The following is a 14,718-nucleotide window of genomic DNA, read 5'->3' as shown; positions in this document are numbered from 1 at the left end:
AAAAGTAAGAAAATCCAACCCATCTATTCTCTTGATATTTAGTTGTGAGTTTTTTGTTTTTTTTAATTAAATGGATGTAACAGTATATATTTTCAAGGTTGGTTCTTTATTTTACTGTATATAGACTTGGAAGGGACCTAAACCAAATGTTCATTGCCATAAAAAATATCTGTGATTATGGATCAACCTGGTCATAAAACATGTACATTACTTTTCAAGTCCATGTTACGGATTTCTCTTCTTCATGAAATTTAGCTAATCATCTGGCTATAAATTATATATATAGGAGGTACACCTTTTTTTTGGTTAGTTTTGAAAAGTAGTTATTTAGTGTACTCTTCTAGTGAAATGATCAATTGGAAATTAAGGGAATTTAAGAAACCCTTTGGAACACTGGCCTGTCTCTTAGGTGTAGACAGAAATAAATAAGTTGTTTCTTTTTACTTGTGTGTATATTCTCAGTAATCAGATAAACACATGACTGATTGCTCCCATGGATCATAGGACATAGGAACATAAATCATTTTCTTCCTCTTTTATGTCTAGGGTGCTATACTTAACCATATCTAAGTAAGTATTTTAAATACATATAGAACTATGTTTATTTGGTCACTGCATTTTGTTAAATGAATGTGTAAAAGACCATATACATATAGCTGCTTTATTATTGACATCTGTATCCATTATGAATCTGATGCCTAGGAAGTTGTATTTAGTAAAAATCTAATTAAACAATGAGGTTTCCTTTTCTTATAAATGGGATTTATCTTATCTCACTTACAATTGTAATTTTAGAATGTCCCATAATATGTTAATGTGTACAGTTTTATTAGATGTTTAGAGGATATTCTTTAAGCATCCAGTTTGCATTTTATTAAAAAACATAGTGTATCTTTATAGGTTAGTTTTATATTTTTTAATTTAAGACATTGTCTTCCTATTTAATATATGTGCTATTGGTATAATAGTCCGTTTTTATTACATAGACATTTGTGTTATTTAATAAAGTATATTGTGTTATATCACAGCTTTTGTGGGTCAGTGACTGCTTTTGCACAAGATTTATTATTTTGATACATTAAATATGTACTATATTATGTGTTGTAATTACGTATTTCCAAGTATGTGTAAGAAGTAGATGTAGAGGTCATAAATAATAATTTGATCAATAACTACTTCAACTCTATTTCAGCTTTTAGGTAGCAGAATGATTGCAGATCCTTACGAGCTTCTGATTTTTGAGTTTTTAAAATGACCTATATTTGTAACTTAGCCATAATTTGTTGGCTGACAAAATTTGCTAAAGTTTACAAAATGGTGTGTGTGTGCATGAAATAAATAATTTACTATTTTTACCATCTAAATTGTTCTTTGATTTCTAGGGTTCTTAATGGCATTCCTTACGTTTGTCTATGGTGAATTAATTCTTCCAAATTCTGCTGGAGTTCCCTTGTATCACTCAGGATATTTTTGTTACCAGCACACGAAGCTATAGATTTATTCAATTAAATATTTTAGTGTAGAAACAACTATATTTTTTCCATATGGAAATAATTTTAGTCGTTTTTAGAAAAGGCTAATATTTATATGTTTGTTTATTAACAGAGTTATTGATTTCAAGATTGGGTTATTTCTTTTTCTTTTTCATTTTCTTTTTTCCTCTCCTGGATTTTAGCAGTTACTAAGTGTATTAACTACTCCTTTCTGCTGCTTAGTCTTGGAATTACAGTTTTTATTTACTGCTGAGTGAGCTATAACTTGAGAGAACTTCCATATCACCCCTGATTCTCTCAAGCAGATTCTTCCTTTCCTCTGGAACCCATCACTACTACATGAGTTCCATGTGTAGACTAAGTCATTCTAAAAAGTATAACTAATGAAGGAATCAGTAAGGATTAGGTCACTTCCAAATGGCATATACTTCAACATTATCTTCTAACAAATCTAGCATATAAAGTCTTTCTTTTCCCTTTTGCATTTATTATTGAGCTGAAAGATAACTTGAGTTTACAGTTAATTGAAATCAGCTACAAATTTGAACTATATCAGTGTAGCAAACTTGTTTTTAATTTATTAGCTTGAAATATATATATGTACATATACATAATACGTACACACACACACACACACCCCAGCAAGAACCATCTTAGTACATGAAGGTAAAAGGTAATGAATTATTATTCACCTTTATATTCATCATAGTGTTTGACTCTAGTTGTACACTAGAAACCATAATTTGCAAGTTATTATGGCACAGACTTATAAAGTAAATATATAGTAATTAGGTTGTAATTTGATATGAACTAGGAAAGCATTAATACTATAACTCTTCACTTATCAAAAGCCCAGGTTATTGGCAATCTGAACTTGCTTAAAAACCCTAAGTTAAGCAAAAAAGACTATAGTTAACCCACATTGAGTCCATGTACTTAGTAGTCCTCATTTTCATGTTTTTATAAACTGTCAATTTGCATAGTCTTATGTCCAGTGATCTGGTTTCTGAATCCACAGTGAATTATTGTCGGAGAAATGCTGCTTAGACAGATGACACTGACAATATCAGAAAGTAGTGACTGATATTTTTTAAGCAAGTGAGGAGGACCTATAAAAGTTGAATACAAGAATTCAAACAGAACAGCAGACTGATGATATTCATGTCCAAACACAAAAGGCTGTCACATTGTTAGACATGTAGCAGCATCTATTACTCATACTTGTGACCCTGGAATGATAAAGATAGAGTAAATTATATTTAATGGATTTTCTTGATGAAGCAAAGAATGTGATTCTCTTTAAATTTCCCATTAAAAATGACTGAAATACTATTTTCCATGCTTGAAGGACTACGCCCTCAGCTAACTAGAAATCTCAACCTTCTCATAACTCATAAATGCTTATACGCTGAAGGGTCCTCTAACTATGTGTTTAATGTAATTGGAATTTTAACTATTGAAGGGTAAATAAGTTGAATTGAGAAGAACAAAATTTTGTGGGCTTGCCATTTAGTTTTATGTAATGTTTTATGTTAGCTATATATTATCTATTATTTTTCTTAATACTAGAACAACAGGTATTTAAACAGTTTAAGTGCTTTTAAATATATTTTTGGGTGGTTTATTTATAATATTGGCACAGTAAATAAAGTACTGTTTGTTATTACTATTTGATTTGATTTTTTTGTATAGCTAGAATTATTATAGTAAACATTTTTATTCAAGTCCATCTCTTGAGTCTAAGTGAAGGTTTTTGGAAAAGTACATAAGTTTATTTGGTTTATGAGAAGGAAGTTGTAGGGGAAGGAGTGCCTAAACTTAAGATATATAATTGTGTTTTAAACTTCTGTATACCTGAATAACTTAGCTAAGTTGCTAAACTTTCTGAAACTTTTGATTTCTGAAATGGGTCTTTGGGAGATTGGGTTTTATAGAATGACATGAAATTTTTACTATAAATGTAGATTTATAGTTCCCTTTATTGTGAAAATAAATTGCTTTTCTTTGCATGTTGTTTATCACAATAACTCCTTCTCCTTTTTTTCTAATAAAAGTTATTTAAGAGTAATTTTGTACTTTAAATAATATATATCCTATAAAATATCCTCCTTGCTTTCTTAGTTATGGATTCCTCAACTTTTTAGGTTTAAATCAGTAAGAGTATATATAAAGAGAATGTGACAGATTGGTTTGGAGAAAGTATTATTTTTTTTAACTTACAAAAAAATAGCACAAAGAATAAGAGGAATATAACCCTTTCTATAAAATGTATACATCTTTGTTATTTGTTGTTAAATTTTGGTCTTGTTATTCCAACTGATGCAAAATTCTTTTTAAAAAACACTGAAATAATACAGATCTTTCTTCATTGTCAGCAGGATGAGATTGTCTGAAACGAAGAATAGGTATGATAGTTTTCTTAGATTTTGTACATCATAGGTGGCAAAGACACTGTCAAAACATTTGTTAATAAGCTTTAAAATGTACTAAGAGGTACTTTGAAAAACCAATTGCACTGAAAGTGACAGGTAAATTTTTGAGAAAATTTATATTTTAGAAAATAAACTTCTTAGAATGGTTTTTATTTGCTGTAGATTATGTTAGCATGCTATACACATTAGAAATTTTATTTACAATCTACCTTAACTTAGAGAAAGAGAGTGATGAGGTATATCAATTGTATAGAATTAAGCTTAGTGTAGCCTAGTAGAATTCATTAGATTTAAAAGTTTTTTAAAATAATCACAATATGTTAGATTGAATTCATAATCTTGAATTATATGTATCTTATATTAGTTTTAAAACCATCTAATGGGCAAGTGATTATTATTGAAGTTCAAAATTGAAAATGTTAATGTTTGTTAGTTTTGAACACATAGGGTTATACACATAAATTTATTCCTATGCTGTTAACATTTCTACTATCAAAATGTTCTGAATGATATTTGTTTTGTTTATTTTATTGTTTTGGTATTTTGTTTTTCCTAAAGCATTTATTTCAGGTTTAGATTGTCTTTTCATAAACATTAATTTAATAATCTTGTCAGCTAAGGATAGAATTAACAGTGTTACAGTTGAAATATACAGTAGTTTGCTGTTTTTCTCTGAAAAAAAGTGTTTTTTAATATTATTTAAATATAGTATAAATCTGTTTACCCTGCAGGTGTGATGAATGTAGACTGTGCTACCATTTTGGTTGTTTGGATCCTCCTTTGAAAAAGTCTCCTAAACAAACAGGCTATGGATGGATATGTCAGGAGTGTGATTCTTCATCTTCTAAGGTAAGGGGAGAAACTTATAAGAAAAAGTGTTGTTTCCCTTTATTTTGATAGCTTTTCTGTATCTCACCAATGGCTTCCTAACTTTAAGGAGAATTGGAATATGAAGGACCAACAATTTACTCTATGCACTTTAAGAATATATTGCCTTGATGATTTTATTGCCCTTAAATTAAGGAGTAAAGAGCTCTACTGACTTATATAAATTTTCTCTATGAAATATTTTAGCTGTTTCGTGTATTCTCTATATTACTGTAGCATGTTAAATAGTTCTCTAGTAGCCAGTCACCCTCTGCTAATTTACCACCCCTAGGGAATAACCAATAAAATCCAATTTAGGGGCTTCCCTGGTGGCGCAGTGGTTGGGAGTCCGCCTGCCGATGCAGGGGACAGGGGTTCGTGCCCCGGTCCGGGAGGATCCCACATGCCGTGGAGCGGCTGGGCCTGTGAGCCATGGCCGCTGAGCCTGCGCGTCCCGAGCCTGTGCTCTGCAACGGGAGAGGCCACAACAGTGAGAGGCCCGCGTATGGCAAAAAAAAAAAAAAAAAAAAATCCAATTTAATTTTACAGATGACTCATCTTAAGATATAGTAGGTATATTGTGAATGTTCTATAAGGTTTGCTCTTTGAGAAAACTAGTTTTTATATCATAAAATTTTTTTCTGGTAATTATTTTAGATAAGTAGAAAGGATGAAATATCTAATAAGGTTGTTTCGTAGTTTATCTCCAATAATAAACTATTGAAATCTTTTGAATATCAATCTTATAACCTTAAATTGTGACGATTGACATTTTAAGATTATTATATGCTTTTTTAAAGTGTGTGAGTAAATAGCTGGACCCCTGATGCTTTGACTTATTTGACAGAAATATTAAATATATTCGAACTAAGACAATATGGTCACCTGTGGGTTAATCAAATTATTCTTCTTTAAATAGACAACAGAAGTTAACTGTCTGTTGTAATGTGGACCTCAAGCCATCTCTCCTAAATGCCACTTAAGTGCATTTGTTTTTCCTAGAGTGAATTAAAATTGATACTGAATTCCTGTCTGATCATGGAATCAAAAATACTCTTTTTATCAGTTAAAACGATTTATTCCAGCTTACCACAGAAGCCATCTGTAAAGTTTATTTATTAAAAACTGCAGAAAAGCATTTGGCTATAGGAAAAAAAAAGCTATTTAAAGGGTTTTTTAAATAACCAAATTTATTAAAAATTTTACAAATCTGTATAATGATTATTAATATAGAATCTTATGCATTTTATTTAATAATCAAGCATTTTTGCTCAAGGTTTTAAACTATACAATATCAAGAATTATTTAAGAGGGAGATTTAAGAGGGAGATTTAAGAGGGAGCGTATTTAATATCAAAAACTTTTATTACATAATTAAAAAATGTTTTCCAGAAATTGTATTTAAATGAGAAAAAAATAATGGTGTACTATAGATTTTAAATAGTTGTCTTATGGGACTCTTTATGGTATAATATAATTTTTCTAAGTGTGTTTTTTGTTTGGAGTTTTCTTCTACCCTCAGAAAGCAATTAGGAAAGCAATTTTTGAAAAAAAGATTTATTGCATTTATAAATAAGCCTTTTTGTGTACATTCTTTTGAAAAGGTTTTATACTACTGTAAATATGGAGCATTGTATTAACTGCAGAGTGCCTTTGTTAAGTTATATAGTAATTTTGTTAATGAACATTGAAAATGCAAGAGGACATTTCACATATGTTGGGAATATACAAAATGAATATTTTGTAAGTGCAGTAGGTGCATGCCAGTAGCCATTGAGATGTTCTTGTATTTTGCTTTTCCCTGTCTACCAGAGAATAAGATCTTTGGACTCAGAATGGAAATCCATTAGGAAGGCACATTGTTAGAAAAGTTGCATTGTACTCTGACTTGTGATTGAATGAATCCCAGATATAAACAGCCAAGGCTTTTAAAATATCCAAATATGGTATCTAACTGACAAATGTCACAGCAGTTTATTGTAAGGATTACAGCAGTGAAATGGATTTGTATTTTTATCATATCAAGATGAATATTACATACTTCTTTTTCTAATGAAAAATTAAGCTTAATATAATAGTTAAGCTGAAAGTTAAGGAAAATTAATTCATTCCCTTGAATACTTGTGTTACATCAACTCTGTTTTGCTCACTTTGAAAACTTTATTCCTGACAAGTAAATTTCTGTTTACATTTTCTCTTGTAAGGTGTTTGCTAGTATTGGGTCCCAAGAAGAAAACATTGATAGATAATGTCATGCTTTATAATTCAGTAAATTGCTGCAGAAGCTTTTAAATTCAGAAAGCAGTATATTATTCATACCTGAGTCAAGAAAATTAGTATCATTTGGGGGCCTAAAAGAAATCCACAATAAAAGTTAATATATTTTGCTTGTCCTTCATTCTGCTCTATTTGCTTTGGTGGAATGGTATTTTTTAGGTAATACTAAGTATATATGCCATGTTCATTTATTTTAATAGTATGAAAAGCTAAGGTAGAAGTAGTTATTTCCAGGAGAGAGGAATCAGTTGCCAATAAACTTAGGTGGGGAAAAGTGAATATAAAATTGTTATAGCCATAAAATATATATCCAACCTTCTTTCTTTATGGTAGTCAGGATTAAGTCCAAGAAGTCTTAACTTTTATTATAAAAGTTTGACTCCCAAGTAATAAATTATTTATTTTGCTTAGAATTTTAGATTATATATGGTATGGGTGTGTAGTTGAAAATGTACTTGAAAATGCATTGCACTTTAAATATTATTTAACTGTTGACATTGTCTCCAAATTTTGCATACCAGGGGAAACTCTAAAATATTGCCATGTATACTCTGAGCAGCATAATGTATTGATATATGACTTTGTCTTTCAAGTAATGGGTTTTTTTGCTGTGACCTTAATGAGAGCAAAAATCTTCTGTCGCTAATCCTGCCTATTGCTTTTAATTATAGAAAGTATAGAAATTCCACAAAAGTCTAACAAGATTCATCATATCTCAATCCATATTAAGCTTTAGCTCATGAAAGATAAAATATACTATATTAAATTAATAATATACAATTAATGATAATAAATTAATGATATTTCATAACAGTTTAGCTAACAGTAGAATGATATTTTAATTGAGATATAATTGACTTATTATGTTTCAGATATACAACATAATGATTCAATATTTGTATATAGAATGACTTTTATTCTACCCAGACCCACAAAGTATGGCATGATAAGACTTTCTCTGCATTATCAATCCTTCATAAACCTAGGTAGTCACTTTAGGTTTCATGAAAAATGACCAGCTACATGGATTCAGATATATACATTACATGTAACACACACAGAGACACAAATCTACACACATACAAACACATGCACAAAATATACTTTCTCCCATAGGCTATGCTTCAAAGATACTTGACTAAGGTAGCAGCTATCCAAGACAGTGTGCTATGTTTTTATTCAGTGGGGCTAGTTCATTGCTACTGATCACCATGCATTAGGTTTTTTTCTCTTGCTCTTTACTGTGTTGTGAAAATACTGTTACAAATGAATGCTATATGCCTGGAAAAGCAATGTATTTTATTCTTTCTCCTCCACCTCACCCATCTTTTATATTTTCTTTCATCTTTACTTTCATCCATTCTCCTAAGCCAAATACCTGGAATCATCTTCAAGTCTTCTTCATCCTGTCCCAAATAGAAAATCACTTGCTGAGTCCTATAAAAGTGTTCTTGCTTAAATATTTCTCCGGTTTACTCTTTGCTCCTTTTCTCCACTGTTAACTGCCTTGATTCGGTGCCTCACCTTTTCCTCATTCTACCAGTTCCTCCTATTTTAGAGGCTATCTAAATAAGTCTACCAGACTCTTCACTAGGTTCCTTCAAAATGAAGTGTTTGTACCTCAGGAGATAGACAAATGACTAATTAAATTAATTCTGTATAGCATCCCATTTTAATTTCTGTGTCTGAGTGTGTTTTCTAATGTAACAGGTTACTGCTGTAGAATAGGTATATAACTTCACACATATATACTTATTAAGGTATGTATTTAAAATGTTTTAGTATTGGGGTACATAAACAACAGTGTTTGGAGATCATAGTCCCACACTGCTACTAGAGTAATCTTCCTGAAAGTCTTTTTGACACACCACTGCTTTACATTTGTCAGTGTTTTCTCATCCTCCTACATATCCAGAATATAACTGACAAAATCAGGAAATTAACATTGATACACTATTACCGTCTAATCCTCAGACCTCATTCAAGGTTTGCTATTTGTCCCAGTAACGTCCTTAATAGCAAAATGATCCAATACAGAATCATTCATTGCATTTAATTTTTATGTTTCTTCAGTCTTTAATCTGGAAAGTCCCTTAGTCTTTCCTTGACTGTCATTTCATTGCCACTTTTGAAGATTACAGGGCACTTATTTTGTAGAATGTCTTTTACTTTGCATTTTTATGATCTTCTCTTGTGGTTAGATTTATTTTATGCATCTCTGATAAAAATACCACAGATGTGATGCAGTATGCATTCTATCAGGTGACACATGATTTCAATATGAACCATAAATGGTGATGTTAACTTTAATCACTTGACTGAAGAGTTCTCTGCAAGTCTTCTCCATTCTCTTCCCCTTTCTAATTAATAAGTAATTTGTAGGGAAGAACCTTGAGACTGTGTAAATATCCTATTCCTTATCAGACTTTCATTTTCTGTTTTCAGTGGTTTATATTGGTTATTATCATTATTTATTTTGATGTTTGAATTGTCTCAAATTTGGCTAATGAGAGCCACTTCAGGCTGGCTTCTGTGTTCTTTTCATATGGATCCCAGAAATATTTGAGTGCTTCCTTACTAAAGGTGTTCTAGGCTCAACTTGGTCTTTCCCTTCCCCTACTCCTGGAACCAGTGATTTCTCCAAGGAGCTCTGCTTCCCTTTTAGTGGAAAATGGTATTTAGAAACTAAGATCATGGTACTAGATGTGCTCATTGTTACTGGGATGTTGCTTCTCTTAGGTCTTCTCAGTAGACATAGCCAAGGACTAGATGTATGTATGTACATTCATAGACATACACATTTACTTTTCTTTGTCTTCATAGATATTGGAAACCATTCTGGTTTTTTCCCTTTTCATATTTATAACTCCCTCACTGAAAACTGGCTCCCATTATCCTTGATATATATTAGAAGATTAATCCCCTGACGTAAAACTAATCTCCTATCACCCTCCATTCCCCTGCTGCATGGACACCTTCTTTGCTTGCCATAACCTGAAGGCTTTTAGATTGAATTGTTCAGGAAGGAGGGGAGAGAGAGGGATTTTAGACAGACATTTTTATTTTTTACAAGCTTCTAAAATTATTTTAATGAGCAGTTAGGAATAAGAACCATTGTTTTATGTATTTTAAAAATTGTTCAGTTATTAAAAAGTTTTTAAGCTAAAAATGAATGTTTTTGCAATTTTAAAACAAATATGCACAAGGCATATAACCCAAGGCAAATTTCAACAAACTGATACTTTAAAATTATGTTGTATACTTAAATATAAGATATAGACTTAATATTATTTTGTTTTAAATTTTTATTTTATTTTGGAGTAGAGTTGATAAACAATGTTGTGTTAGTTTCAGGTGTAGGGTAAAGTAATTTAGTTATTCATATACATGTATTTATTCTTTTAAAAATTCTTTGCCCATTTAGGTTATTAGAGTATTGAGCAGAGTTCCCTGTGCTATACAGTAGGTCCTTGTTGGTTGCCTATTTTAAATACAGCAGTGTGTACATGTCAATCCCAAAGTCCCTAACTATACCTTCCCTCAGCCCTTCCCCCCGGTAACCATAAGTCCATTCTCTGAGTCTGTTTCTATTTTGTAAATAAGTTTGTATCATTTTTTTTTAGATTTTGCATATAAGTGATATCATATGATATTTGTCTTTCTCTGTCTGACTTACTTCACTTAATACGATAATCTCCAGGTCCATCCATGTTGCTGCAAATGGCATTATTTCATTCTTTTTAATGGCTTAGTAATATTCCATTGTGTATATGCACCACGTCTTCTTTATCCATTCCTCTGTCAATGGACATTTAGGTTGCTTCCATTTCTTGGCTATCATAAATAGTGCAGCAATGAACATTGGGGTGCGTATATCTTTTTGAATTATAGTTTTGTCTGGATATATGCCCAGGAGTGAGATTTCTGGATCATATGGTAATTCTATTTTTAGTTTTCTGAGGAACCTCCGTACTGTTTTCCATAGAGGTTGTACCAATTTACATTCCCACCAACAGTGTAGGAGGGTTCCCTTTTCTCCACACCTACTCCAGCATTCGTTATTTGTAGACTTTTTTAAAATAAATGTATGTATTTATTTGTTTTTGGCTGCATTGGGTCTTCGTTTCTGTATGTGGGCTTTCTCTAGCTGTGGCAGGTGGGGGCTACTCTTCGTTGCAGTGAGCAGGCTTCTCATTGCAGTGGCTTCTCTTGTTGCGGAGCATGGGCTGTAGGCGTGCGGGCTTAAGTAGTTGTGGCTCATGGGCTCTAGAGTGCAGCCTCAGTAGTTGTGGCACATAGGCTTAGTTGCTCCGTGGCATGTGAGATCTTCCCAGACCAAGGCTTGAACCCGTGTCCCTTGCATTGACAGGTGATTCTTAACCACTTTGCCACCAGGGAAGTCCCTGTTATTTGTAGACTTTTTAATGATGGCCATACTGACTGGTGTGTGGTGGTACCTCATTGTACTTTTGATGTGCATTTCTCTAATAATTAGTGATGTTGAGCATCTTTTCATGTGCCTAGTGGCCATGTGTATGTTTTCTTGGAGAACTGTCTATTTACATATTCTGCCTGTTATTTCGATTGGGTTGTTGTTTTTTTGATATTCAACTGCATGAACTATTTGTAAATTTTGGAGATTAATCCCTTGTCAGTCTCATTGTTTGCAAATATTTTCTCCCATTCTGTGGGTTTTGTTATTTTGTTTATGGTTTCCTTTGATGTGCAAAAGATTTGAGTTTGATTAGGTTCTATTTGTTTATTTTCATTTTTATTTCCCTTACTCTAGGAGAGACAGATCAAAAAAGATATTGCTGCGATTTATGTCAAAGAGTGTCTGCCTACATTATCCTCTAAGAGTTTTGTAGCATCTGGTCTTACATTTAGGTCTTTAATGCATTTGGAGTTTATTTTTGTGTATGGTATTAAAGAATATTATAATTTCATTTGTTTACATGTATCTCTTCAGTTTTCCCAGCACCACTTACTGAAAAGGCTGTTTTTTCTCCATTGTATAGTCTTGCCTTTGTCTTAGATTAACTGACCATAGGTGCATGGGTTTACTTCTGGGCTTTCTATGCTGTTCCATTGATCTATATTTCTGCTTTTGTGCCAGTACTATACTGTTTTGATGACTGTAGCTTTGTAGTATAGTCTGCAGTCAGGTAGCCAGATTCCACTAGCTCCATTTTTCTTTCTGAAGATTGCCTTGTCTCTTTGGGGTCTTTTGTGTTTCCATACAAATTGTAAAAAATTTTTTGTTCTAGTTCTGTGAAAAATGCCATTGGTAATTTGATAGGGATTGCACTGAATCTGTAGATTGCCTTGGGTAGTATAGCCATTTTGGCAGTAATGATTCTTCCAATCCAAGAACACAGTATATCTTTCCATCTGTTTGTGTCATCTTTGATTTCTTTCATCAGTGTCTTATAGTTTTCAGAGTACAGAACTTTTGCTTCCTTTTGTAGGTTTCTTCCTAGGTATTTTATTCTTTTTGATGTGACTGTAAATGGCATTGTTTCTTTAATTTCTTTCTGATCTTTTGTTGTTAGTGTATAGAAATGCAGCAGATTTCTGTGTGTTAATTTTGTATCCTGCAACTGTACCAAATTCATTGATGAGCTCTAGTAGTTTTCTGGTAGCATCTTTATGATTTTCTATGTATAGTGTCATGTCATCTGCAAACAGTGACAGTTTTACTTCTTCTTTTCCAATTTGGATTCCCTTTATTTCTTTTTCTTCTCTGATTGCCATAGCTAGGACTTCCAAAACTATGTTGAATAAAAGTGGCAAGAGTGGAAATCCTTGTCTTGTTCCTGATCTTAGAGAAAATGCTTTCAGCTTTTCACGGTTGAGTATGATGTTAGCTGTAGTTTGTCATATATGGCCTTTATTACGTTGAGGTATGTTTCCTCTATGCCCACTTCCTGGAGAGTTTTTATCCTAAATCAGTGTTGAATTTTGTCAGATTTTTCTGCATTTATTGAGATGGTCATGTGGTTTTTATTCTTAAATTTGTTGATGTGGTATATCACACTGATTGATTTACAGACATTGACAAATCCTTGCATCCCTGGGATAAATCCCACTTGATTATGGTGTATGATCCTTTTAATGTATTGTTGGATTTGGTTTGCTGGTATTTTGTTGAGGATTTTTGCATCTACGTTCATCAGTGATATTGGCCTGTAATTTTCTTTGTGTGTGTGTGTGGTATCTTTTTCTGGTTTTGGTATCACGGTGGTGGTGGCCTCATAGAATTAGTTTGGGAGTGTTCCTTCCTCTGAGACTTTTTGGTAGTTTGAGAAGCATAGGCATTAACTCTTCTCTAAATGTTTGATAGAATTTGCCTGTAAAGCCATCTGGTCCTGGACTTTTGTTTGTTGGGAGGTTTTAATCCCAGTTTCAATTTCAGTACTTGTGATTGGTCTGTTCATATTTTCTATTTCTTCCTGGTTCAGTCTTGGGAGATTGTACCTTTCTAAGAATTTGTCCATTTTATTAGCATATAGTTGCTTGTAGTAGTCTTTTGTGATCCTTTATCTTTCTCTGTTGTCCGTTGTAACTTCTTATTTCTAATTTTATTGATCTGAGCCCTCTCCCTCTTTTTCTGTATTAATATAGGGCACAGTTCACTATTCTCTTTTTTCTAGGGTATACTTGATATAGAGCTCAACACCTTCTGTGTACTGAAACACCCCAAATGAAGATAACTTCTTTTGGCGTGGTTAAATGAACAGGTATTACTATAAATATTTCTTTTAAAAGGACATCATCCAAGTGATATATATTCACAGGTGCCACTGAGAATTTAAATACACATCATATACTTTACAGTGACTGTGCCAGTTATGATTCTAGCTTTTCGTCCCTGTTCACGTTCTGTTTTGTGAAAAGCCAAAAGGTGTACATGACAGGTCATTGTCTGAATACTACAAGATGAGCTATCTTAGCTTGGAGACCTCCATTTGGTTCACTCTTATTTGATCTTTCTAGTATAGTACTCTTTTTGAGTGGTAATAAGTTGACTTCATATGCATGAAGATCTCATTTAAATTCTTATGGAAGATTTTCTGGCACTACAAATGTATGACATACCAGCTCAGGCAAGTGTGGTACTTTTTGGTAATCATTTGTATTAGAAATCCCTGAGTAGGGAAGTCTGATTTTTTTAAAATTTTTGTTCTATTTTTCCAATTTTTTTTGCATTGAGCAACTAGAATTCTGTAACTGAAATGCTTGTGTCCAATGACATATATAAATACTTACTATCAAGCAAAATAGTCATTGAGAATTTTGCCTCTTTAAAAACTGAACAGAACAATCTCTCCAAGGAGTATCTTGCCACAATATTAAACAAGCACATTTAATTGAACCTGGTGATACTGGAAATTAAATGTCTGAGTTTTATGTATTATGAAGATTTATAAAAAATATAAAATTAAAATGAATTATCCTTTAAAGTTCTTTTAAATTTGAATCATATAACTGACCCATAAAAAAGGACTTTTTAATATTCATTTGACCTCTGGGATTTTATCTGGCATTAGGTTAGATTTTAAGTTTCTAAATTTAGCATAGTTGACAGATAAGTCATTTCCAGGTATAACTTATACCACTTAACTGTCTTAATTCAGTATTCTTCTAGG

At 32.2% G+C, this 14,718-nt stretch overlaps 1 protein-coding gene across 6 annotated transcripts in view; it reads left to right on the top strand.

Annotated features, from left to right (window-relative positions):
• PHF14 (PHD finger protein 14) overlaps window positions 1-14,718 on the top strand; it is a 200,505-nt gene that overhangs the window by 125,039 nt on the left and 60,748 nt on the right. For 2 of the 6 annotated variants that reach the window (XM_079931045.1, XM_079931048.1), the window contains exons 17-18: window positions 3,869-3,898; window positions 4,657-4,774. In XM_079931045.1, coding sequence (XP_079787171.1) covers window positions 3,869-3,898; window positions 4,657-4,774 — 148 coding nt within the window. Of the gene's footprint in view, window positions 1-3,868; window positions 3,899-4,656; window positions 4,775-14,718 lie in introns of those variants that run through there. The other 4 variants (XM_079931052.1, XM_079931047.1, XR_013829637.1 and 1 more) reach the window with 3 other exon arrangements.

This window comes from Stenella coeruleoalba, assembly GCF_951394435.1.
Source record: "Stenella coeruleoalba genome assembly, chromosome: 9".
NCBI classification, from domain to species: domain Eukaryota; kingdom Metazoa; phylum Chordata; class Mammalia; order Artiodactyla; family Delphinidae; genus Stenella; species Stenella coeruleoalba.
The sequence above is the reverse complement of the archived record's forward strand: the minus strand, read 5'-3'. Positions and strand labels throughout refer to the sequence as shown.